General features: G+C 53.2%; 1 protein-coding gene across 4 annotated transcripts in view; it reads left to right on the top strand.

Annotated features, from left to right (window-relative positions):
• Positions 1 to 25,620, top strand: part of Slc12a7 (solute carrier family 12 member 7) — a 54,272-nt gene extending 28,652 nt beyond the window's left edge. For 2 of the 4 annotated variants that reach the window (XM_017803024.2, XM_029555777.1), the window contains 20 exons: positions 1,812 to 1,942; positions 3,572 to 3,813; positions 3,985 to 4,196; positions 5,161 to 5,328; positions 5,893 to 5,991; positions 6,578 to 6,635; positions 7,341 to 7,515; positions 8,202 to 8,320; positions 8,763 to 8,861; positions 9,484 to 9,603; positions 10,350 to 10,454; positions 10,919 to 11,087; positions 15,193 to 15,388; positions 15,805 to 15,974; positions 16,081 to 16,212; positions 18,218 to 18,325; positions 18,845 to 19,023; positions 19,619 to 19,633; positions 22,441 to 22,574; positions 23,846 to 25,620. In XM_017803024.2, coding sequence (XP_017658513.1) covers positions 1,812 to 1,942; positions 3,572 to 3,813; positions 3,985 to 4,196; positions 5,161 to 5,328; positions 5,893 to 5,991; positions 6,578 to 6,635; positions 7,341 to 7,515; positions 8,202 to 8,320; positions 8,763 to 8,861; positions 9,484 to 9,603; positions 10,350 to 10,454; positions 10,919 to 11,087; positions 15,193 to 15,388; positions 15,805 to 15,974; positions 16,081 to 16,212; positions 18,218 to 18,325; positions 18,845 to 19,023; positions 19,619 to 19,633; positions 22,441 to 22,574; positions 23,846 to 23,937 — 2,723 coding nt within the window. In that variant the 3' untranslated portion in view covers positions 23,938 to 25,620. The remainder of the gene's footprint in view (positions 1 to 1,811; positions 1,943 to 3,571; positions 3,814 to 3,984; positions 4,197 to 5,160; positions 5,329 to 5,892; positions 5,992 to 6,577; positions 6,636 to 7,340; positions 7,516 to 8,201; positions 8,321 to 8,762; positions 8,862 to 9,483; positions 9,604 to 10,349; positions 10,455 to 10,918; positions 11,088 to 15,192; positions 15,389 to 15,804; positions 15,975 to 16,080; positions 16,213 to 18,217; positions 18,326 to 18,844; positions 19,024 to 19,618; positions 19,634 to 22,440; positions 22,575 to 23,845) is intronic. The other 2 variants (XM_029555776.1, XM_008852507.3) reach the window with 2 other exon arrangements.
• Positions 25,621 to 26,272: the final 652 nt, after the last annotated feature.

Below are 26,272 nucleotides of genomic sequence, written 5' to 3'. Positions count from 1 at the left end.
GCTCAGATCTTTCTGAAGCTTACTTTTGTGCTTGCCGTGACCCACTGCCAAGCACCACTGCTTTTTCCCTTGCATAAAGGGAGAGGCAGCCTGTGCCAGGGCCTCTCCTGTAACCATCTGAGGGCACAGCAGGCTTTCCCGAGGACAGATGGAGTACTGTGCCTCAATGTGTCTCAGCCTACTACCAAGATGTCCTCCCCATAGGGGAAGGTACTGGATCCCTGTGCTGGGAGTATTGGTGAATGGAGGAATGTACCAGGTTCTTATGAGCGGGGAATGAGCAGTGGAAGGTATTGGGCCCTGTAAGATCCCTATGGTGAGGGGTGAATGGTGGAAGGCGTGGGATTTAGGGGGGAGTTGGTAAACCCACCCAGTGGGAATCCATCACCTTTCATGGGGATCCCTGTGGGTGGGAGTCAATGAGTAAGTGCTGGATCTCCGTGGGGCTCAGTGAATGGCAGCAGACGCTGTTCTGATCTTATTGACATCTTTGACAGTCCACATGGACAGACTTTCATCATACCATTTGGTTCTAGATTGATTCTGGATTTCCCATAAACTCCATTTTCTTTTTACTTTGAGTCTTTCTCAAGACTAAATTAGAACAGCATGGCATGTAGGGTTGCTACGGGTTGGGGCCTCAGAGGCATGTTAGTGAGAACCTGACCATGAGGAGTGGCCTGTGGGTGCTAGGGCTGGGCCTCGGGTCTTGCTGTCTGCCACTCTCTCAGATTAGAGCCCATGGAATCGCTACTATTTGTTTCCTCCTGTTTTGCCACGTGATGGTGCCTGAGACGGGGCTTAACCAGAGGAAAGGGCTTCACATGAGGCCATAGCCTAGCTGGATCCTTCACGTGAGGCCATAGCCTAGCTGGATCCGTCGGCCGAGTCTGTTCATCTCATGGGAAAGGGAAGCAAGTGCTCACCTTTCAGTTCATTAGTGGCAACACAGAAACACATCCATAGTGTTGACAAGTCAGTTGGTTTGCAGAGGACAGAGATCCAGAGGTCTCTGCCCCACCTTTCATGTGTCAGCATGCAGCTAAGTAGGGACTGGTTTGTTTGCACCATTTGTGGATGCCTTCCCTCCCCCAGAACTTGGCCACTGAGCTTGGTACAGAACTGTCCCCATCTCTCCGAGTCACGGATGTAGACTACAGGGAACATGAGGGACTATGAGAGCCTCCCTCCTCGGGGCTCTTGTTTTCCCACTTGTTCAAAAAGGGAGCCCCTTCCCCAGACTCAGCCCACTGGATGATGGAGGATAGTGTGCTGGCCTGGGGATGCCATGCAGTGGAGAATCTGCTCCTACAGATGGTTCTCTGGAAGGGGCAGGTACATTCAAGAAGTTCTCCTGACCCTCCTGGAGTCTCACAGAGGTCTGAGTTCAAGAGCAGCTGAGGTAGGCAGAACAGCCAAAGATGATGGCTAGAGTGAGCACAGCTGTTCCCAGAGTGCCCCGGTTATGGGACATGCCAAAGAGCCAAAGTATTCTTAAATGGCCTTGGTTCTTCTCTACCTATTTGTGTAAACAAGTTAATAGAATTGGTTATTGGGATAATGTGGAAATATGCAGACCTTGCAGCAGGAGCCTCCTGGGATGTTGTGCCTGCTTGTATTAAACAGTTCTTAGCACACCTGAACCAGCCCACAGGCGGGGTAGACACGAGTTCACAGGCCAGGGCTTCCTGTACTTTCTGTTTTGAGGGTAGACTTGTCCCTTCGTGGGGACAGCTGTCCTTGCATGAATGCCCAGTGTTCATACTGAATGTCACCTCCTGACCCATGTTTCTCTTGGGCTGTCTTTGCAGCGGGAGGCTCGTACTACATGATCTCCCGGTCACTGGGACCTGAGTTTGGAGGGGCTGTTGGCCTCTGCTTCTACCTGGGCACGACATTTGCAGGTGCCATGTACATCTTGGGCACCATCGAGATCTTCCTGGTGAGTGTGTCTGTAGCAGTCTTCCTTACACAGATGCTTTGCCTGTGAGCCCACTTACTCCTCTCTGATGGTCCCCAGCCCTACTGCTCTGGATACCCTGCAGTGTCTGACTCTCAAAGCCAGGACTAGATCCTTAGACAAATGAGGTCTTGCAGTCTATACTAGGTCAGGAGGCAGGGCTGGAATTAGACTTAGACAACCCTGTGAGTAGGACTCTAGCCCATTCCAGGCAAAGTACTTCTACTTGGTCGTCTTGGTCACTGGCTGGCACTAAATTCCTGGCACAGAAGGGTTTCCCTACAACTTGAATTTGGGCTTGCATCCAGTGTCTTGGTGGGCTGGGCAGCACAAGTGCCTGTAGCCCCTCAGGTGCCATGTAGTTAGCCCTGCAGATTTTCTGACCTCTTTGGGCCTTGAAGACAAAGGCCCCAAATTGGAACAAGGCAGTAGCTGGGCCTTGGCCTGGCTCATGGAAGCCCAGATAACTTACTCTATGCTAGTTACTTTTCCAGTTCCTGTGATAAAATGCTCTTACAAAAGCAACTTAAAGAAGGGTTTATTTTGGCCCCAAGTTGGAGAGTACTGTCCATCAGTATGGGGAAGTCAAGAGCAGGAGCTTAAAGCAGTTGGTCTCATTGCATCTGCAATCAGGGAGAAGGGAGAGATGATTGCTGGTTTCTCCTTTTAATTGTTTAAGATCTCAGACCAGGGAATGGTACTGCCCACGTGTAGGTCTTCCCACTTTTAATTAGCCTAATCAAGGTACTCTCACAGGTATGACCAGAGGCCAATCTAACCTGGATCACAGATGTCCCTAGAGACTTTTCTCCTTGGTGATTTTAGGTCCTGTCAAGTTGATAAGCAGTATTAACCATTACCATAACCATCTCCATCTGTGAAGCTGGCCACTGCCTTTCTGATACCCAGCTTTCCCAGAGCCTGCAGGGAAGCTTTCCTAGGCCTTCTGAGAAAGGATGTCTGGGGGCACATGCAAATGCATATTCTACTTTGGGGAGTCGGGGCTGGGGCCCGTGGTTCCATGTTTTAGGAAGTTGTGTGTGCCCCTGTGAGTCCTGGGCTGCACACAGTAAGAAGATGCTGGATCGTCATCCCCACTTTGGGGTTCTAGTTGGTCTATAAGAAAGCTCCATTCTGACAGTGGAGCAATTTGAAGAACACTTTGGCCACTCTGGGGTTCTCTGGAGATTGTGATTGATAGCTGGCCAGACATTAACAAGGACAGAAGAGCTGCCCTGGACTACACTGAGGTTGTTGACAGGAGTCCCTGGCCCCTTACCGCATGGGCTCTCCTTTACCTGGGATCACTTGACTGAGGCAGGTTGGTCATTGAGAGACTACACGAAAGTGTGTTACCAGCTTCCCTTCCATCACCTGTACTGCTGGTCACAGCTGGCCCTAGTAGTTTGAGGGAACTAGACAGGAAAAAACTGCAGGCCTGGTACCCTGGGTCTGTGTTGGGCAGCTCACAAGGGTCCGCCTCAGTGTTCCCAGTGGCCTTAGGCCTAACTGGCTTTCTTTGCCATGTCAGGGAGGAAGCCTGAGGTATGAGGGTAGGGTGAGCTCCTGGGCAGGACTTGGGTCCTTTGCTGACCTTTCTCTCTCCCACAGACCTACATCTCCCCAAGTGCAGCCGTCTTCCAGGCAGAGTCGGCAGATGGGGAGGCTGCTGCGCTGCTGAACAACATGCGTGTGTATGGCAGCTGCGCCTTGGCCCTCATGGCCGTGGTGGTCTTTGTGGGTGTCAAATACGTCAACAAGCTGGCACTGGTCTTCCTGGCCTGCGTCGTACTCTCCATCCTGGCCATTTACGCTGGTGTCATCAAGACAGCCTTTGCCCCGCCCGACATCCCGTGAGTCCCAGGCCATCCTTGGGCGGCAACATAGGTCCTCTGCTGGTTTGTCTTGCAGTGTCTTTCCAGGGTTTGGACTTGGGCCCTCTGGTTCTCTCTCTCAGACCTGGAGCCTCCTGCCTGGCCCTCTGTGAACAGTGAAAATAAGGCCTGCCCCCCTCTCCACTCCAGGGTCTGTCTTCTTGGAAACCGCACACTGGCAAAACGTAACTTCGAGGCCTGTGCAAAGATGCAGGTTGTCAACAATGAGACGGTGACCACTGCTCTCTGGCACCTCTTCTGCAATGGCTCTAGCCTGAGTGCCACCTGTGATGAGTACTTTATGCAGAACAATGTCACCGAGATCCAAGGCATACCTGGTGTGGCCAGTGGCGTCTTCCTGGGTGAGTGCTGGTGGGGAGAGCTGCAGCCACTGCCCTGGTTGTCTGAGGCAGCTCTTAGGGCCCTGGTCCTTCCTGCCTAGTCAAGTCAACAGGATCATGTCTAGCCACACCCCAAACTGGCATGGACTTTGGTTGCTGCTAATTAGCTGGGTGGCACCTGGCAGTCAGTCTTTGAGACAGGCATTCACTCTAGCCCAGGTTGGCTTGGAAATGGCTATGTAGCTGTGGTTGGCCTAGAACTTGGTGATCTTCCTGCCTTTGCCTCCCATATACTGGTTACAAATAGGAGGAACCAGCATTTTAGAGAAAAGGAATCATTAGGAAACTTGAACACTTGGTCTGTGTGTCTACCCCATGTGAAGTTGGGGTCCTGTATACCTCCCAACAGAGCGGCATGTCAGTGGGCAGCTGAGGGCTGTGTTCAGTCTGGGTGTAGGGGAGAGGAGTACGAGGGTCCTGCATTCGCAGGCCCTGCTGGAGTCTCCAAGGCAAGATCCCTGGAGGAGGCTTCTCCCTACACAGGTCTCATAGGAGGCAGAGAGGGTATGCAGGTGGACGGAGGGTCTCAGCAGCCTGTGGGGAAGACTGTTGGGGTGTTCACAAGCAGTATGAGACTACACCAAGCTTGGGTGGGATGCAGTGGAGGTGGCCACTGGATCACTGGAGGGGCTAGCAGGGTTTCAGGCTCTGAGGTCCTGCCCCGACTCTGAGGGCCCCAGGACTCTGGGCAGCTGTTCAGGAGAGTGGGTGCTACACGCGAGGGTCACCTAGTGAGGGTTGAGGAGGGTAGCTTGTCATAAGGGATCTTCACAAACTGAGTGTACCTGCTTGAAGTCCAAGTCATGGGAGAGCAAGAGCCATCCACCTGCAGTTGTGAGCCCTGATGCTAGGCGTGGGCTGTCCAGTGGGAGCGCCATGACAGTGTTCTCATTAGGAAGTCTCTTAGCCTGGCCCATTCTCACAGATAACCTGTGGAGCACATACTCAGACAAGGGGGCATTTGTGGAAAAGAAGGGTGTGTCTTCCGTGCCTGTGCCCGAGGAGAGCCGACCTGGAGGACTGCCGTACGTCCTCACGGACATCATGACCTACTTCACCATGCTGGTTGGCATCTACTTCCCCTCCGTGACTGGTGAGGCTCCCAGTCTCCTTGCCCCTTTGCATCTGCCTCTGTTTCTGTGTCTGTTTCTCTCTGATTTCCCTGTCGTTGTGTCCCTGTCTCTCCATGTCTGTCTCCATGTCCCCTGTTGTATCTGTCTGTCTGTCTGTCTGTCTGTCTGTCTGTCTGTCGTCTCTGACTTTTTCTCTGTATCCCACTGTGTCGTTGCTGTCTCTGTCTCTCCATGTCTGTCTCCATGTCTCCTGTTGTGTCTGTCTGTCTGTCTGTCTGTCGTCTCTGATTTTTTCTCTGTATCCCACTGTGTCATTGCTGTCTCTGTATTTGTCTATCTCTGTCCTTTTCCGTGTCTGTTTCTGTGCCCTGCCCCCTAACTATCTCTCTGTGACTCTGACTTTATGTGTCTGTGACCGTCTCTGTCTCGTGGTCTCTGTGTGTGTTGCTCTGTCTCCGTCTTTCAGTCCACGGAGACCACTCTCCCAGCAAGCAGTGGTGGTCGTGACCCATTCTTTCTGACCCACAGATGGGTCTTGCTGTGAGCAGTTTTCTGTCACTGTTGGCCCTCTGTCTATTCTGCAGGGATCATGGCGGGATCTAACCGCTCCGGGGACCTCAAGGATGCCCAGAAGTCCATCCCTACAGGGACTATTCTGGCCATTGTGACCACATCTTTCATTTGTATCCTCAACGGCACCCTGGCTGAAAGCGTTAACCTCTAGTCCTACTGTCCTTGCTCAGGTCCCCTCACTCAGGTCACTGTTGGACCCATCTATTGTGTGCCTTGCAGATTTAGGTCCCGACTGCAGCCTGTCCTGCTTGGAACTGCAGCCGCCCTGTATGATGTGCCATGATCAGATATGGCACCTGGACTCCAGTTCCCTCATGATTGTTATGTGACACAACTTCCCTTACAAAACCTGAAACCTTACACCTTTAGATCTGCATATAACACTAATCATCAGCCTTGCTGTCGTGTAGCTCATGGCAAAGACACTGGCTGTAGTCACTTAGCTTAGTTGGGCCACCAACCAGGCACCTTTTGAGCACCCTGTGGCCATATTCTGTATAGCCAGACAGATGTGAAGACAGTGCCGTGAGGACTGTAGAGGGGATACAGCTGTGGGGCAGGGCGTAGGAATATCTCCTTTAGGTGGCCCTGGGTACAGGGTTGGTCCAGGCCCACGTGGAGCCTGGAATGGGACCCATTGACCAGCATGCATCTTCTTGGAGCCCGAAAACTGGCCATTCCTTGACTCCAGCTCAGATCTTTCCTGTATAGTGCTATTTGGAGCCTGCATTGAAGGTGTGGTCTTGAGAGATAAGTACGTTGGTGGTTTTTCTGCTATGTGAACAGACTGTAGTTACTGTTCTCTTTCCTGAGGGAGACTTCAGCTTTGAAATTAAGATTACCCACAGTTGCATATGAACTGAAAGCCCTTATCAGGGGTCCCGTTACCTTTTGCCTGACCAAAGTGTTGAGGTCCACCCCTTGGGACTGGAGCCTGGGGACTTCTCAGAGCAAAGCTGAAGCGTGATGAAGCCAGGGCTGGGGATGGACAGCAGTGAGGGTGAGAAAGATAGGACGAGACCCCAGACCGCTGCTAAGGGAACAGAAGAACCCTGGTGGGCCACTGTGGACCCTTCCTTCTTGGGGTACATGTCTGTCAGAACCTCATGACTTCAAGGGGTCTTAGGAACTTCATGGTGAGGCTCTGCAGTACTACTAGACCCATGGAGATGCCACCTCTACAGAAGCGCAGTGGCCAGCACCAGCTTAGTTCTGGCCAGGGTTTCCCGCTCTTGAGAGGATCCCAGGAGAACAGTGTCCATGCCACCAAAGCTACTTCTGAGGGAGTCTGCCGAGCTGGTTGGGTCCCAGTTGGGGTGGGCCTCTGGTCTGGTCCCTTCATCTTCTCCCCCACCCCAGGGGTTTACACTCCAGTGGGGGACAGAGATGTTTATATTTTCATCTGTCTTCAGCTTGCTTTTTGGACACTTTGGTGACCACCTTCTCTGCTCCCCCACAGGTTTGGGGAGGCCCTGCAGGGGAACCTGGTCATTGGCATGCTGGCCTGGCCATCCCCCTGGGTCATTGTTATTGGCTCCTTCTTCTCTACCTGTGGTGCTGGTCTACAGAGCCTGACTGGGGCTCCCCGCCTGCTGCAGGCCATTGCCCGAGATGGTATCATCCCCTTCCTGCAGGTGAGCCCTCAGCTTAAGCTGCAGCAGGTAGTGCTGGCTGCCCTGTGCATAGGGGACCTTGGCAGGTCAGGGTTGGATGTGCGAGGGTCTCTGAGATGCTGTCCTGCAGAGCTGGACCTTTAGGATGAAAATAAGGGAACATATTATCCTGCCTCTGGACTCCACGCTGGCCATCTCCCAACACTGGCTGGATTGTGGGGGCAGAGGCAGCCCCAAGGCCATAAGGACCCTTCCCAGTGAGCCATATTTGTCTATGACCTATAGAGGCTACACTGTGGTCCCACTGATGTTAACTAGGGACTTGGTATCTGTCCCTGGACCTGGCCTTGCAGTTGGCACTGAAGCTCCTGGAGTGAACTTAGAGGTTGATGGGTTGATGGCACACATGAGAGTCCCGGAGCTGCTGCATCAAAGCACCACAGCCCAGCAGCTTAAACAACAGCAAGTTGTTTTCCCAGAATTCTGGAGGCTGGAGGCTGTGGTCCAGGTATGGCAGAGCCGGCTCCCCTGAACTTCTCTGTATGTAGTTGTTGGGTTTTCTTCTGGACCTTGCTGCGTGTGACCAGAGCTAGGGTCTGCTTGTAAGTCTTGAAGACTTCAGATGGCACTGCCTAGTGGGTGTTCCGCTTGCCCTTGGGGAGGCTCTTTTCTTGTCTCCCAGCCCACCTACCTTTCCCCATGTGCAGGTGTTTGGCCATGGGAAGGCCAACGGGGAGCCCACATGGGCCCTGCTGCTCACAGCCCTCATCTGTGAGACAGGCATCCTCATCGCCTCCCTGGACAGCGTGGCCCCCATCCTGTCCATGTGAGTAGCCCTGCAAGCATGCTAGGGTGAGGGTGTGGGGACTTGGCCTCTGTTCCTTCCTCCCTGGACATTGGGCATCATCTGTGGTATCAAGCAGTGAACATTACAGGGCAGGTACAGCAGGTCACAGAGCCGTGCTGTGGGCACAGAGCTCTTGGGCTAGCTGAGGCCAGTATGGCTGGACAGACAGCTGCCATAGTGGGTACTATGGCTGTCTCTCTGGTATGTGGCCAAGGACACCAGGGATGTGACGTGGTCATAGGGACCCTCAGCTGATGTGTTTAGGCAGGTTTGGGGGCAGGGAGGCCCATGGAGGGGACACTGTGTTGTGAACGGGGAGGGTCTTACTGGGAGGTGGTGAGCAGTGTGTGGGCAGGGCAGCGGCAGGGTCCTGCTGTGCTACCCTGGGTGGTCAGCAGCCTCACTGGCCCTCCTGCCCCAGGTTCTTCCTCATGTGCTACATGTTCGTGAACCTGGCCTGTGCTGTACAGACCCTGCTGCGCACACCCAACTGGCGTCCACGTTTCAAGTTCTACCACTGGTAAGGTCTTCTGTGCAGACATCTCCAGGAGCCCACAAACCTGGGCACACTTAGTGTGTCTTTGAGGCTGCCTACTGCTGTACTTAGACCCTAGGCTGGGTCTTTAACTGTTTTTGTATAAGGAACTGCAGTGAAGCCCTTGACAAGCAGCCTGTCCTGGCCTCTGAGGTCTAAGGAGGGTCTGCTTTGCGCTTGTGCTCTGGCGCACTTGTATGAGTCTTGTGGACTCCATCTCGCTGTCAGCCTGGTTCTCCCCAGTCCAGAGTGTAGGGATCCCAGGGTTGCTTGTCTTCTTAAGGCCCCTTTCTGACGCAGTGCTGAGTAGGTGGATGGAGCCCATTCTGTTGTTCTGTGTGTGGCTGAGGTGCTGTGTGCACCTCAGGAGAAGAGTAGGTAGTCAGAACTGTCTTTAAGCTGCAGCTGTACTGGGCTGCAGCAGGGTCCCTGGGAGACATTTCAGACATCAGGGATGAATGAAGTGCAGGCCTGATTGCCAGGGGTCAGGAACTGATCTGCTGTTAAAGGAAGATTTTCGTAATGGGGGAAGTGCTGTTGGTGAGGTAACTGCTCGGGTGCTGGTTGAGGGCCATGAGGGCCAGAGTCTGAGCTTTATGCCCCCCAGGACCCTCTCATTCCTTGGCATGAGTCTCTGCCTCGCCCTGATGTTCATCTGCTCCTGGTACTACGCCCTCTTCGCCATGCTCATCGCTGGTTGCATCTACAAGTACATCGAATACCGAGGGTGAGTGGCCCCTCAGATGGTGGGGTGAGGGTGCCGGACTTCATCACACTCATGCTCACACAGAACCAGGGCAGTTTCCTGTTCTGTGCCTGAGTCTGGGTGCTGCTGCTGAAGTCTCCTGGGAATTGGATGGATGACCTATGACCTGGGTGTCCCATGTAGTTGTCCCCCAGATCCAGCCAGGGTGGTGTGCCTGTGCTCAGGTGTCTGCTGGTTTACTGCCCAGGAGCTGTTGTGCTGATAGCTACGCAGGTTTCTTTATTCCGCGTGTATTCCATTTATTAGCAGGTGCATCTGTGGCTCTGTGCATGTTGCAGCTGTTACTAGAGTGTGTTTAGGGAACTTTGCACTTCATCAACCACAGCACTGATGTGTGATGCCACTGTACATACACATACTCTGGTGGTGTGTCCTAGGAACTACATTAAATTTCAGAGCTCTGTGCCCATAAAGCCACCCTTGTCCTGTCTGACTGTCCTGTCCTGGCCCCGGGCCTTCAGACCAGTCTGGTTCAGGGCCTCCAAGTCACAGCCCACCCTTAGTCTTGCGTCAGTCCCTGGTATCCTCAGTGGTCAGCCTCACACAAGAAATTCCTGCTGCTCTCACCTCCCCATTCTACCCAGGAGCCCTTGCCTGTCTTGGAAAGCCCCTTGTCTCAGGTTTACAGAAACCCTGTGGATCCCCTGGCCAGGCACGCTCTTAGAGAGCTGCTGGAACAAGGTGGCCTTCCCTCCGTACCCTTGTAGAGCCGAAAAGGAGTGGGGCGATGGCATTAGGGGTCTGTCACTGAATGCTGCCCGCTATGCCCTGCTGCGTGTGGAACATGGACCCCCCCATACCAAGAACTGGAGGTGAGTGCACCCCACAGCCACAGCCCCTCAGGTAGCAGGATAGAGCCAGGACCCTGCTCCTGCTAACTCCTTAGTGCTGTATCAGAAGCTTCTGCTTTTGACCTTCTGAGGTAAGTTTTGGCAGGACATGGAAGAGTAGCCAGAGGTGGGTCCTGGGCCTCCAGTAAGCCACCAGCAGTGTGGATGGAGGTGCCTTGGACTCAGGTGTCCCTCCCTGCTACAGGGTGTGACAGCCAGGCCCTTTGTGTTCCCTCAGAAGGGAGTTTTTGCCCAGAGGCCCAGCAAAACACTTCCAGCTGAGGCACCTGGGGCCTCAGACACTGGGCCAGGACCTGACCCACCCACCTTTGTGCCCCCTCTGTTCCACTTGCCTTTCCCATCTGCATCCCAGCTGGCTTGATAAGCATTGGAAAGCTGGCTGTGTGTTGCTATGGTAACTGATGTCCCTGCCTGTCCCACCACAGGCCCCAAGTGTTGGTGATGCTGAACCTGGACAGTGAGCAGTGTGTGAAGCACCCCCGCCTCCTGTCTTTCACCTCACAGCTAAAGGCTGGCAAGGGACTGACCATCGTGGGCTCTGTGCTGGAGGGCACCTACTTAGACAAGCATGTGGAGGCCCAGCGGGCTGAAGAGGTGGGCAGGTGGAGTGGCGGGTAAATGAGGTCAGGGGTCTAGCCACGTAGGGAGGGCTGAGCAGTATGTCCTGAATCTTGAGATTTAGAAGCATGGCTTGTAAGTAAAGACAGCTAGTGAGTCTGAAGTGGGCAAAAGTGAGACCTGAAGAATCAAGGGGTGTGACCTGCTGAGATGTGGAGAGGTTGGTGACAGTCCCTCCCAGCAGCTGTGGGACCAGCGAGCTGAGGGCCCCTTGTGCCCAACCTTGGCACACTGTCTAGTGCCTGCTAGCATGGTTCTCTGTGCACCTCACCTCCCTCTAGCGTCTAGAGATCATGGGTGATGAGGCTGTGTGCTGCCAGGTGTCCTGAACTTGTGGGTGAGGGGTGAGTAACCAGCTCTGTGCCATGCTGGTACCATCTCTAGTGCTTGCTTGCCATGGTCTGTTGGCTCTACAACTCCCTGAATTCCCACAAATGCTTTTTTTCATTTTTCTGCTTTCAAACATAAGGTAAGAAATCTCCAATCTAAGCAGAAACAGAGCAGATGGTACCATGAGCCCCTTAGGTTACCTCGAGCCTCTGCTGTCCTCTTGAGGCCGGGATCCTGTCACCCTCACCTTCACTTTCCTGGGACATTCTGTTGTGTTATCCGGAACCTTTCTGATTGCTCACCTGCCGTGTTCAGCTGCCCCAGCTGTCGGGGCCACTCCTCCCTCTGCCGTTCTCTTTGGTTTTGGGCCTCACACCGGGCTCCATCTTGGCAGCTGTGTCTAGGTTCTTCCCTTTTCCCTGGTGGGGGTGAACAGCCAGCTTTTCTCCTGCGGTCACCTGTGTCTGGTCTCGCGCGTACATCCAGGTGTGCGCCCCTGAGCCAGCATGCGTCTGCAACCTGCAGTAGTCGTCCAGGTCATGTGGGGTGGGAAGATGCTCAGAGGAGTGATTGTGGGCGTGTCTGGTAGTGGCTGTCAGTGACCTGGAGCCGTGTTCCTGCGGCATTGCCAGTGGCAGCACCACCGGCCTGGTCAGCCTCACAGGCCACTCGAGTTCAGCAAGTTCAAAGGCAGAAGATGCCACAGGTCCTTTTCTTGTTCCTCTGAAGAGATCAGCAGTTGTCTGTTAGCATTATGGCTCCTCAGACCTAAACGCTGGCTGCCGTTGATTTGAACCTGTGGATTTAAGTATCCTAGCTGTTGCCCTTGAGGATGGACAGTGTTCTGTCTTAGTCAGGGTAAGCCTGTGGTATCTGATCCAAGGCTGGTCTGAGGGGCAGTCTGTTACAGGAGGGAACTGGACCTGTCTTCAGTGGTACACTCATTATTCTGTAATGTTCCTCTTGGGCATGGAGGCAGCCAGTGTCTGCTTTGAGCACTGTCACACACATGTCCTTTCACACGTCTCTTCCCACACAGGGTCACACCTTGAAGGAAATCCTTGGAGCTAGGGCCACCCCTTGGGCAGGTTTTAAGGGTGTTCGTGGACTCCTGTTGTCTTTGTGTCAGGTGTTTGTGGTACAGTGAATAGCCAGTGGGGACAGGCCACTCTTCCATGTCCATCTCTTTATCCTGGCAAGCTGTGGTCTTAATTTTCTCTTTATGTCTAACAGTCAGATTCTTTTATATTTTTTTATAGTTCTGAGGTTAGAAACCAGGGCCTCACACATACTAGGCAATGCTTAGCCACTGAGCCACATCCACCTCTGGTCAAATGATTGTAATATCCAAGTGCTTTTAGACAGAGAAGGTTTCCAGGGGCCTAAGTTAGGCACACACACCATAAACAGGAAGCCACGTGGTTGCCACTCCTGTTGGCCCTGGGGAAGGCTTTGGCTTCTGAATTATTCACCTCATTGACCAACAGAAGCAGGAAGGCGCATTGGACCATCTGTGCCCTGTGTCCACATCTAGGACTTGGGTCACTTTTTTTGGTGGAGCTCTGTCCTCCAATCAGACTGTCAGTTGGCAGTATAAAACGAGAGTAGTTTGGGAAAGCCTTTTTAAATTATCAAAGCCTGTGTAAGAAACTTGTTCCCTAGTGTTTCCTTAATTATCGGGACTGGTGCTCCTGTTCCATTCTGCTGCACCAGTTAATGGCATAAAACGGTCTTCAGGACTTACGCACCTGGCTCCGCCTGACTGAGGGTCCCGTCTTCCTCTTGTGCGGGTTCCTTCCACAGCCTTCTCGGCAGCTGTGCTGGCTTGTGCTGATTCACAGTGGGGCTTGGAACAGCAGTGTCCACACTGCCATCCTGGGCCAGATGCCTGCCAGGCCAGGACGTGGCTTCTAAAGCTTTAGGCCAGGAAGGAGCTTCTCTAGCAGTGAAGCCGAGGACAGCTGAGACCCAGCTCTGACTGTCTGAGGCTGTCATGTGGGAAAAGCAAATACTGCAGCACAAGCCAGGAACATGGTATGTTGGTGCCCTGGGTGATGCATCCTCTGGTCAGCACTCCACAGTCCTCTCTGTGCTCTGACCTTTAGCCAGCTTTAGCTAAAAGGGAAACAACCCTGCCACATGCTATCATTGCTGAGTCAGCCCCTGTGGTACTTCTATGAAACCCCCACCATAGGCATTGTCCTCTCCTAACAGCTGTGTCCCTGTGTGACTGCCTCCTGCCTTCCACTTGCTGGCCTGTTCCCTTTTTAGGACAGAGTGTTTAGGTTGTTCCTAACTTAAACAGAATTCTGTAACTAGAATTATAAGTAGAACATGTTCGCATGTCCCTGGGTGATGGGCAGTGGAGATGAACAGGGAGTAAGGGAGGGGGTGACGGGAGAGGTTGAGGATGGGTAGGATGGTGTGTTAGCCGCAGTAGTGGGGCTGCAGTACAGAGTGATGTCACTGTGGGGCTGACACGGGTAGCACCTGAAATCAGGCAAAGGAGGGAGGGAAGTGACCCTAGTCTTCTGTGTCCCATGATCACTGGAGCAAAACCAGGACTGGGTAGTCTGAGACTGAGGTGTGGGCAGGCTGTGCTCAGACACACTGCCTCTTCCAGCTCTGGGCTCCAGGCATCCCTGGGTTAGAGGTGGCACCTTCCAGCCTCAGCCTCTCTCCACATGGCTGCCTCCCCCCATCTCGTATCTTTTTGCCTGTCTTTTAAGGATCATTTGTCACTGGGCTCGGGGTCCAGTTGGGCAATCAGGGTGCTCTCATTCCTTTGCAAGAACACTTTTTCCAAATAAGGTCACCTTCTTAGGTCTTGGCTGTAGACATGGTTGTGCCTCTTTTGTGAACACCATTCAATCCCTCACAGTTCTCTTCTAGTCCCCCAGACGGATCTACTTCTTGTACAAACTGCATTTGTACCATTGCAGGGTCCCTCACAGTGTCACTCTAAGTCTGAGTCCCATCAGGACTTGCCTAGAGAGGGACTCCTCTTTGTACTTACCATGAAGTATGGAAAATGTTTCCAACAGTGAGGGGTCTTCTTGGTCCAAAAGGGAGGTAACAGAAGCTTGAATGAGTCACCATTCCACATGGGTGTGAAGTCTGTTGGGGCTGTTCCTCAAGGTACCATCTGACACCCTGTACCCAAGGGAACCCTGGACCCTGGCCACTAGAAGAAGCATAACATTCCCAGGGCTCTTGATCAGTGAACAGCATGTCCTGGGTCATGGTGTCCCACCTCCCCATTGACCCCTAACTGCTTTGGAGAGGGAGGCACTGTCCTGGTAGATGCCTGGCATAGTGACAGCAGAAGCAGATGGGAGTGGAGACTGACATTGTGGCTTGTCTGGTGTTGCTGGCTGGAGCCCTCAGGGGGCTTAAAGGCTGTTAAAGTCAGCCCATTTCCTTGAAGCTTTTGATGCTACAGTTCCCTGATGTGGCCCCTAAACTCCAAATAACATAACGGGCCGTTCAGTAAAGATACAAATCACTTTAAGACACTATCTGGTGTGTCCTGGTGATGACCCTCCTTGCTACCTACACACAGCTGTGCCTTGTGGTGCCATGTTCACTCTGTCTCTCACACGTGTGCAGCAGCTCCTCAGCACCCCTCAAAGCCTCCAGTCTCACGCCAGGCTGTGGTGTCAGTATGGGGCCCCCTCACCATGAAGGAGGCTTGCTCGATGCCCCTGACACGTGCCTCCACATTGTTCTTTGACCCTTCCCTCTCCTGCAGAACATCCGGTCCCTGATGGGTGCAGAGAAGACCAAAGGCTTCTGTCAGCTGGTGGTGTCCTCCAATCTGCGGGATGGCGCGTCCCACCTCATCCAGTCAGCTGGTCTTGGGGGCATGAAGCACAACACTGTGCTCATGGCCTGGCCCGAGACCTGGAAGCAGACAGACAATCCTTTTTCCTGGAAGAACTTTGTGGGTGGGTATGGCAGTCATTCCCCTGGACTGTGTGATGTCCCCAGGCCTGTTGCTGTCACACCCAAGTCCCTGACCAAAGAGTGTATGCTTGGGGACCTTGAATGCCCTGGCCAAGCTGTCAGTCACTGGCAAAGCAAATGGCCTCTTTATAGTCTTTAACACTTTCTCCCTTAACTTTTAAGCTGGTCCCCATTTGGGGGTTTTCCTGGGGTGTGACACACAGTCTTCTGGAGGCCACAGAGGAGCTGGTGACATGAAGGCTATCCCTTGATACCCACCTGGGTAGAGGCCTTCATGTGACCCTGCCTAGCCCATAGCAGTCTCTCCACTCTCTGGAGGAAAACTAGGCACCCATACCCCAAGAGGTCTCATGGTTCAGCTGGCCCTGAACCCACCTGTGACTGCCTCTCTCCACAGATACCGTCCGAGACACGACAGCAGCACACCAAGCACTGTTGGTAGCCAAAAACATTGACCTGTTCCCGCAAAACCAAGAGCGTTTCAGTGATGGGAACATCGACGTGTGGTGGATCGTGCATGATGGGGGCATGCTCATGTTGCTGCCTTTCTTGCTGCGTCAGCACAAGGTGTCTGCTGCAGGGCCATAGGACAGCAGCTAGGCTGCAGGGACACTACTACACAAAGGGATAGCCTTGCCCGAGTCTCCATAGACATGTCCCCTCCCTTACCCAGGTGTGGCGGAAGTGCCGGATGCGCATCTTCACAGTGGCCCAGGTGGACGACAACAGCATCCAGATGAAGAAGGACCTGCAGATGTTTCTGTACCACCTCAGAATCAGTGCTGAGGTGGAGGTGGTGGAGATGGTGCGTGTGTGGGTGCTCTTGTGAGCTGGAAAATGTTACAGTTCTGAAATCAGACAGTGTGGGGCTAGAACAGCATCCCTGCATGTCCCTCTGGTGACCTGTGTGGTTTCACTGTCCCCCATGCTGACGGCAGTTCTGGTGGGCAAGGCCCATGGGGGTGTGGTTTCTGAGGGCATAGTCTCTGGGTTGTCGGGTAAGGTGTGGCCAGCAAGGTCTGAAGCCTATGGCTGTGTGTTTTTGCCCACATGGGTTCGCAGTTCCATAGCTAGAAATAGCTAGCTTGTCTGTGGATAAATAATTATCAGTGAATCATAGGACATCAAGAGGTAGAATAAACTGGTTACACTGTGGATAGAATTTGCAGTGTTTGCATGTTTAGAAAGTGAGGCTGACACTGAAATGCCCACCCCAGCCATGCCTGAGGGCCATGCCTGAGGACTGAGCAGCCCTGTGTGAATGGACATGTACCCTTCACTTCTTGCCTCTGCTTTCCCTGGGTGCCATGTCCTCACTTGTGTGCCCTGCTTGGGTTACTCCTGGATCTTAGGATCATGGATGGTGCCCAGTGCATGATGGCCCTGCATAGCATATGGGTGGTTCTCCAGCCCGATCCTTGGAACAGAGCTGGGAGAAAAATGTTCCCAGAAGGCCTCGGTCCCCTCCCACAAGACATACAGAGGGCCCACATTTGGTGGAGGCTGTCCCAGAAGGACTCATTCCCCTTCCATGGCCATGTGGAGAGCTGTGTTGGGCAGAAGGGCCCACTCCCTTCCTGTGGTCATAGAGGAGCCCCGGCTCTGGAACTACAGAGGTTCTCTTTGTTGGAACTTATAAACTGCTTGTCTCCGTCTGCTTCTCTTTAATCATGGATGAGGTCAGGCATCTCCCTGCATTATTGACAACCTCTTGCATTTTCTTGTCGGCTCCCAGAGAACCTTGTCGTACAGGATTGTTTTCCTCCCTCAGTAAGAACGTCGTGTAAGATAGAGGGCAGATGAGGCATTGCTGGGTTTTGTGCCCTGGACATGCTATTCGGAACTGTATGTTTGTATTGGGACAGCCTCGGCCATTTGGACCTGCAGACTCTGTGGCTTCTGCTTGCAGCCCTCTCTGCAGAAGGCCTTCTAGGTCTGGCTGCACTGAAGAGTCGTAGGAATAGAAACCACCCTTGTGACTTAGTAACAGAAACTACCCAGGAAGGATCCCTGGGAGGAAACCAGGTCTCATGGGGCATCCTGAGACTGGGCAGGGAGACCAGCAGCAGGGCACTGGGCCTGGCACCTGTGTGTCTGTGATGTACAGGGGCTGAGCTTCCAAGCCCTCAGCTACAGACCTGCCCTGAGCACGGGGTGGGAGCTCCCAGAGCTAACCCCTCTCCCTTAGTTCCCCCTAAACACAAATCTCCATGTCTCTGTCTCTTGTCAGATGACAAGTGGGCCAACCTAAGCATAAAATTTCAGGTATTTGGGTGTAACTCACAGGGCTGCTCTGAGTGTCAACAGCTAGAGGGTCCCAGGTTCGCCCTCGCTGAGTCTGCTCTCCGTGTTCTTCGTGTGGTTCCTCTGGTTTAATAACTCTGGTGATGAGCTTGTCTGAGACACAAAACGACACTGTTATTTGGGAGCATGTGTCCCTTTAGACCACAGCCCCTGCAGACCATCTGGCAGTGCCCCATCCAGAGCCCTGAACACAGGTGCCTTTGGTCAGTGTGAGATGACAGCACCATCATTGCCTGTGTGATAATCACAGGGTCCCCAGCAGGGGTGTGAGTAGGTTATAGAGCATGTCTACCTGTTCCTGCAGACCACACACTCCTACCCCCTCACAAGCTCTTATGCCTTCTCTGCTCTGGGCTGGAGTTCTGACTCCTGAGGGGCAGACATCCAGGCCTAGGATGCATGGCCACCTACTCAGGCCCACTTGACCAAGCAGAAGGTGGGATTGGTGTTTGGCAATGACAGTGTTTTGTGCACACCGTTTACCTGTGTGGCTTGGGACTCTCTAGGTTGAAAACGACATTTCTGCATTCACCTACGAGAAGACACTGATGATGGAACAGAGGTCGCAGATGCTTAAGCAGATGCAGCTATCAAAGAATGAGCGGGAGAGAGAGGTGTGTATAGTGGGGAGAAGGCAGTAGGTAGGGTTGGTACCATCTGTCCCCAAACATGTGAGGTCTGTGCTGGTGGGAGCAGAGGGTGGCTCAGAAACGCATGGCTCTAGATTCACATAGCCCCCATGGCATTTGGCATTGGCTATTGATGAAGGGCAGATAGGCCCCCCATGCCCTTTGGGTACAGTGTGGCGCTGAGGACTGGCATCTCTGTAGTCACTTCATACCTGGAAAAGTTTGGATGGTGGGACACGTGACATCCGTCTCTTTTAAGGCCATTCCTTCGCAGGCCTTTGTGGTCATACACCCTCCAGAGTCTCACATGCCACCAACCCAGGGCCTGGGGTGGAAGGTGGGGGCAGTGGCAAGGCCATCTGTGGAACAGTGGTCTATGGGTGCTGGTTAGTTGCCCTTGAAGTTCATTCTGTGACCAGCCTGCCTTACTGGTCAGGTTCCCAGTCCCTGGGGTGGCTTTGGTGAGTGACTGTCTACACTGACACTCTGCTGCTCCTTCCCCAGGCCCAGCTGATTCATGACAGGAACACAGCATCCCACACCACAGCAGCTGCTCGAACCCAAGCCCCACCAACGCCCGACAAAGTGCAGATGACCTGGACGAAAGAAAAGCTGATAGCAGAGAAGCACAGAAACAAGGACACCGGTGCATCGGGCTTCAAAGACCTGTTCAGCCTGAAGCCGTGAGTGTCTGTGTGTGGTCTCGGCCAACCCACAGTGAGGAGTCTCCTCTCTGCCCTTTAAGGAGCTTTGAGGAGCAGCCTGTAGACCTGCCAGAGAACAAGGTGTGGGCCAGAGCTGTGCTCTCAGCACTAGTGAGCCAGGCCACAAGGGGGTTGGGGTGCTGCTGATGGTTGTTCACAACTGGGGAGACATGAGCTTACTCCTCTCAGAAAGAGCACCAGATCCCAAAAAATCTAGCCTGCCATGGACCTCTGGGGTGCCTCTTGCCTTGGCTAAAAGCCCTAAGTTGGCTGAGGTCCTTGTGGCTACTGTGGAGCTGTGGGGATGCCAACATGACTGGCACAGTTAAATTCTATTGACACGGCCCCCAACCCTGCAAGAGGGCCTTTGGCTGAGTCTTCATGGTGGGCCGACCCTAGAGTTCAGAGTTCTGAGGGAGTAAAGAGGGGCCTTGGGAGTCCTGTTGGGTGGGGTCCCCTGAAGGGCCAAGGCCAGCCATTTTGGCCAGCCCAGCATGGCCATTGGTACTTGGTTGAATTGTATCAAGCCCTCTGCTGGAGTAACGCATTCTTTGTGTTCTTCTCTTCCATGTAGAGAGTGGGGAAACCTGTAAGTGAACCTGCGTTCTCAGACTGTCTCTTAGGACTCAGTTGCCTTGCATGCCTGTGTGTGCACAGCCCTGTGTGTGTGCAGAACATCCTTTGGACCTCACCCCCTGCACTCAGAGTGGCTCAGGGCATATACCCAGATGTCACTCTCTAGAAGTAATACCACAGACAGCCTTAGAGGGCTGGTCCTGAGCTGCTCTGAGGGCATGTGCTTCCCGCAGCAATGAGTGAGTTCACCCACATTCCTCCAGGTCCACTCAGTTGATATAAAATGCTTGCCCAGCATGCCATGGCTGTCTATCCAGGAGGCTGCTGTTCTTTCTTCTCCAGTGAGAAGGGATGTGGATCAACTCTGTGTGGTCAGAGTGCCTGTTTGTGCGCTCCAGGGCTGAGAGTCCAAGGCCAAGAGGCAGAGGCAGGAATCCACAGCTGTGTTGGCCCTGCCCCTGCCTTCCCCAGTTTCTCTGGGCTGTTTGTCCACCACAGGCAGGTAGTGCACAGGGCAGTCTCAGAATTAGGCACTGGTGAGGAGGTCTCTGTACACGACCTGAATTACTCCAGCTTAGCCAGGTGAGGTTGCTGAGACCTGCTGAAATAGAGTTCTCTAGGCTTCCTGCTCTCTGCAGATCTAAAAGGCCTCCCCACACCAATAGTTTATTAAACACATAATCAGTTGGGCACAGGAACAGGGTTTGACTCTGCCTCCTTGTGCACGTGTACATATGCACGCACACAGATGCCTGAACATGCACAGAGGGACTTGTCGTGGGATGCCGATCTTTCTGTGCTCAGGCTTGCCTTACTTGGCCATGATCAAGAAGATGCTCTAGGGATCAGGCCCATTTCCTGGTCAGCCTAGCCAAAGATGTGTTTCCTTTGACAATTTCCCTGGAGCATGTGTGGACACGAACGTGTGCCGGTTAGAGTGCGTCTGTATGCTGGTTAGCGCACATGTGCAGCAGTTAAGAGCACATGCATGTGTGTGCCAGTTAGAGCACTGTGTGCTAGTTTGAGTGCATGTGTGCTGTGTTTTTATGCATGCCAGTGTACCTGCCTGCATGTGTGTGTTGATGTGAACCTGTTAGCACATGTAGACATTTGAGTGCATGCGTTTTCTCTTTTGGATGGTCCTGGGCAGCTTTCCTGGCACCCAGACTAGGGTGTGTGACTCCAACTCCTGCTGCCAGGGCTGCTGTGTAGACTTGAACCCCCAGGCCTGGACGCTGTCTAGAAAGCTCATCTGTACAAGATACTTCCCTTGTTTACTGATTGATGGCTGGGCTACTGAGAGCAGGGGTGGGATTCAGTTAGCTTCTGGAAGCTGAGGCCCTCTCCTAAGTTCTCTACTGCCTCTCCAGCCTCCACAGGACATGCCACTCTGGAACACAAACCTGGCTAGACCCAAACCTGAATCAGGTTCTGTGACTGCCAGCCCCTCACAGGCTCTTGTTTGTCACAGTTTGGGAACTGTTGTTGAACCAGACACTCAGTAATTGTGACTTCTCCAGGCCACAAATTCAGGGTTCTTGTAATGAAAGGCCTGAATGGTGCCACTGAGGCTCACCTATAATTTTATCAAATTAAACTGGAGAGAGGAGATAAAGGGCCAGTGACTGTTGTCTTCCTGGCAAATGGCAGCCACAAGCTGGTTTATTTGGCTTAGATTTGAGTTGATCAGAGAGTGTGAGCCTGGGCATCTTAGTCCTCTCTGTGACCCTTAGATGGAGGCGTCTTCCTGTCCCTGTGTCTTCCACTGAGAAGGGCCGCAGTCAAGGCTATGTAGGGATATTAACAGACTGGCCACAGATCCCACACTGTGATCAGCATCTGAGAATGTGCCAGATGTTGCAATGCAGGCAGATACACTGAGGCAGGTAGTTCTCTGGCAGGTTTCCCAAGGTGGTTTCCTAGATAATTGGTTCTATGTGCGGTTGGTCCAGCTCCCTAGAATGGGGATGTAGAAGGCAGCCTCTGTCCTGCAGGTAACTGAGTGCCTATGTGCTAGTGAGCATAAAGCTGCTGTGTCCCCAAACTTAGGTGGCTGTGGTTCCTGCTAACCCGGGCCACTGGGGACACTGGAATAGTCTGTGCCCATGAAACACCAGAGTACATGGCAGAGACCAGTAACGTTTGGCTTACTCCAGGGGCTGCAGACATGGGTCTGAACCATGCACTGCTAGAAGCTCTTGTCCTTCACCCACAGCTGGGCAGTGTCATCTGGGTTGGCTAAAGGCAGGGTAGGGGGCTCCTGAACCCAAGCCTAGTTCTCTGCTGAATCCCATCTACACTATAGAAGCCAACGGTGCCAGGCTAGCAGTTCCACGGCCGGGTAGGAGGCACTCTGGGACCTCTCCTTTCTGAGCATCCAACTCCAACTAGACCTGAGTACTGGGCCACAGTTTGGCAGATTTGCTGCTTGGCAGCACTAGGTGTAGAATGAGGAGCAATGCCGGGGATTCAACAGGTAAATCATTGCCCAGACTGTGCCCTTATGCCTTGCTTCTGCCTGCAATGGCTGCTTTGCAGTTGCAGCTTATTGAGTGTGTTGTAGTTTACCTAAGCGTTACTTTATGTCCCTAGAAGCTTAACAGTTTAGAGATGCTCAGTTCTAGTGTATCTACAGCCAAATGCTTCTTGCTGCTAAGTAAGTTGCCCCACAGCGGGTCCTCAGGATGGTTCTCTGGACTTTTCGGGGCTGGGCTTCTGAACTCTGCTCTATCTAGCATACATGAGCATAGTGCGTGGGTCGGGCAGGTTGCTGCAGGCCTCAAGCCCACTGTGCTACCCACCACACCGCCCTTCTCCCAGGGACCAGTCCAACGTCAGGAGGATGCACACTGCAGTGAAGCTCAATGGCGTTGTCCTCAGCAAGTCCCAGGATGCCCAGCTGGTCCTGCTGAATATGCCAGGGCCCCCTAAAAACCGGCAAGGAGACGAGAACTGTATCCTTTTCCAGTGTTACCTGCTAGTGGGAATGGACAGCATTAAGACTGTAGCACCTCAGCAGGCCTGGCTTCTCCAGTTCAAAGCCTGTCCTCTGGGCTAGGAAAGGCATGTAGTGGTGCCCCAAGGCAGGCAGTGATGTATGGTACAGTGGGGGGTCCACCTGGGTCACCAATGCCAGACCATGCTGGCCGACCTGCCCACACCCTGTGTTATCCTAGAGGCCTTAGAGATGGGACGGGGTGGGCAAGGGGTGTGAGTGGGAGGGCTGGGGGAAGGGTTAGGTCCTTCTTACCATTTGGAGAAAGGATAGTGAGTTTAAGTTGCTGAGGATGAAGGGTGGTCCCTTCCTTGCAGTGCTGGGGATCAAGCTCAGGGCCTCAGGCATTCTAGCAAGCACTTAACTAGAGCCACGTTCCTATCCTGGGATGTAAATTCGATTTGTGTAGGGAGCATCAGAGACAAGACTGCAGGATCAGTGTGGACACCTGAGGGTGGGAGAGTAGCAAATTCACATGGTGCTTCCTTGCCTGGCAGGACTTGATGTACAGCAGGGTGAACTGGGACACAAACCAGGCTCCTGAATGCCCCACAGACAGTGCCCCTCAGCTTACGTGCATAGAACCGTGAGCCACCACAGGAAGAGGGCCACCCTTGCTCTTCTGAGTGTGCCTGCCCACTTCTGGTCTCTGTGACCTCCCTCCCATAAGCAGGGCTCTCATCAGAGCCAGTACTGCCTCCCTGCCCAGGTGGGATGTCTTCCCAGTCTGTTCCCTAGGGCCATCTGAGCTCAGTCCCCCCGCCCCCCCACAGTGGCAGGTCAGGGAGGACAGATGCCTGGTTTTAAGACTTGACCTATGGGCTGTAACTTTGGCAGTTTGTGCTTTGTTGGTGACAAGTACCTGGGCATCTCTGAGGTTCTGTTAGCCACTTGGGACCCTAGAGCAGCAAATGCCTCGCTGGCTGCGTCCTGAACAGTGTGGCAGGGGGATGTTTCCTCCAGGTTTTCTGGTCAGACACAGCTACCGGGCTGCCTCTGACCCAGTGGCCTGCTGTTTCACAGGGACGGGGTCAGTGACTAGAGGCTCCAGGGCATCCCTAAGAAGTGGTAACTTCCTCTGGTTCTTTCCAAGCACTGACCCCCTTTCCTCTGCCCCAGAGCCCCCAGGGGCTGTTCATCTCCCACTGGCCTTGATTTATCAGATTTAGTATGAACAGGGGTCTTGGGTATGACCAGTTAAGATCAGCATGGCCTTAACTATCACCCCAGACATGGAGTTTCTTGAGGTCTTGACTGAGGGGCTGAACAGGGTCCTGTTGGTCAGAGGTGGTGGCCGTGAGGTCATTACCATCTACTCCTAACACCCACAGCTTGGACACAACTGGATAGGGTGGGGACTATGCTGGCAGCCTGTGACCATGCTGAGGCCCACCAGGATGCCACTCAGTGATGGCCACTACCCTGTCAACTTGTGACCTGGCCCACCAAGATGTTGCGGTAATGCCAGTCACCCTGCCACGTCTGGCTTCCCACATACATTTTCTAACACCCCCTTGGGCTCCCTTCAAATAGAAGCTCTAGAGGGAATGTCTAGCGTGGTCTTGAGAGGGCAGGCTCCTGACATTGTATGGGGCAACGCTGGGTATACCCAGGGACCCTGGAGTCAGCTCTCTGCTGTGGGCAGAGCCTCATCTCCAGATTCTAGGATCACTTTTCTCAGCAGCCGACTGTCCAACATTTGTGGCAGTTACATTTCACTTCTACCCTGTCCAGCACACTCATGAACAAGCATATAGTTCCTTGAGGTGGAGGCCAAATGTCAGTGGGGCTGTGGTTCTCCATTGGCTTGTCTCCTGTTTCTTTAAGCATCTTTGCTGTGCTTTCTGTACAGCGAGTAAGCTGAGGATTGCTCATCTGTACCACATTCCCTGACCACATGCCTCAGGCACTGCTCCCTGGAAGTAGAGCCAGTATTTGAGGTAGGCATTGGTATGGCTGGGTCCTGTGGTACCTGCCAGCTGTGTTCTCAGGAGTTTTTCTCCCTGGGAGCTCCTGCACAGTGAACCCTGGTTCTGTGGCACCATAGCTATCCACAACTAGTTCGCCTTCTTTCCTTTGGGAACCCAGCCACTTCATTTCCTAAGCACTGAGCTGGGAGCCTCAAGTAGGTGACTCTACTGAGAGCCAGGGTGTAACAAGCAAAACCAAAACACTGAGACTTCTGCACACAGCCTGATAGCAGGAGCCTCAGAATGAGACCAATGATGTGGCCCAGCATATAGCTCTATGCGTGTGCCATGCCGCCCACCCCAGCCTAACACCCTCAGCATCAGCAGCTGTGGCCCCAGGTCGCCGTGGCTGAGCCTCCTGTTCCCTGCCATGGGTGTAGCCTTACTCTGCTGGGGCCACAGAAGCCTCTGTACCTTTCAAGAACCTGACAGGTGATTTGCACTTTACCCTTGAGCATTCTGCTCTGTAGGTCATAGTCTGTGAGCAGCAGCAGTGATCTGTGCCTCACTTTCTCTATGGCAAATTTATTTATTTAACCTTCCTGGGGGAGCACAATAGAGATGGCTTCTGTGTGGGGCCCCATGCTTCCGCAGGGAAATCAACCCTTGTCCACATCCATAAAGTTCCAGTTAGAGGTTCAGTTTGTACCTGCACAGGTTTCTTGGGCTTAGGCATCCAAAGGTCAGCTTACCAGAGTGACTACTGCCTGGCATGTGTCCCCCCATAGCACAGTGGGGCCTGGAGTTTCTACTCCTGCTGCTTTGGCTCTGCTTTGACTTTGGCTTCTGAGCCACATGCCCAGAGCAGAGCACGTGGGCACCTTTGTCAGTGGTCAGGAGTCAGTCTTAGGTGGCGGGTCTCTTCAGGTCCTGGATCACTACTCACAAGAACTGCCTGTGAGAGCCTCGCCTGTGTTCAGCCTCCTCTCCCCTGCAAACTCTGTCCCTGGTAACCGGCCATTCAAACCAGCTTCATGTTTTCCTTTCGTAGGTTTTGACTTGGTTGGTGGGAGAATAAAATCCTGTGAAATCTGAGTGTTTGAGGAACCTCACATGCCTCGTTTTCCATAAAACTAAATGGTAGGAGAAGCTGCATTCGAGCTGTTCCTTCCCAGAACTTCTCAGAGGTCCACTGCAAGACTGATCAGCTGGGCCTGACTTGAGGTCTTAGGACAAGAGCCAGAAAAACACAAAGGGGAACCTTCCTACATAGTCATTAGATTTGCAGCCTGTTAACTATAAACTGAGTACTGCCATTTGTAGGGACTCAACACAGAATTTATCCAAGGACAGTATCCCCAAGATCATAACCCCAGGGGCTGCTGGTTTTGCCTTATAGTGTAAGTGAGGCTGTAACCAAGAAAATGTGAGGACAGCTAGGAGGGCCCTGCTGTCAAGCTCAGAGCCTTGGCTAGAGTGGCACAAGCTCCTTCGCTCAGCATTCACAGACATGTTCAACCCCTGTTCTAGCTTGTTAGGGACTTAGCTGCCTGAGATACTATAACATGGATGAGGCCAAAGCTCAGTCACTGAATCTCCTTATTTCCCTATGTACTCAGCTGAACCCAAGAGGTGATCAGGGTTTCCTGTCTGATGTCTCTTAGGGCCTAAAAGGGCCCCTTAACTCAAAGCTAGTGTAGGATCACTACTGTACACTCAGAGACAGGCTGGGTTTGGTCATGACAGG

This window comes from Nannospalax galili, unplaced genomic scaffold, assembly GCF_000622305.1.
Source record: "Nannospalax galili isolate Female #2095 unplaced genomic scaffold, S.galili_v1.0 scaffold1146, whole genome shotgun sequence".
NCBI classification, from domain to species: domain Eukaryota; kingdom Metazoa; phylum Chordata; class Mammalia; order Rodentia; family Spalacidae; genus Nannospalax; species Nannospalax galili.
Note: the sequence above shows the minus strand (reverse complement) of the source record. Positions and strands in the feature narration are given on the sequence as shown.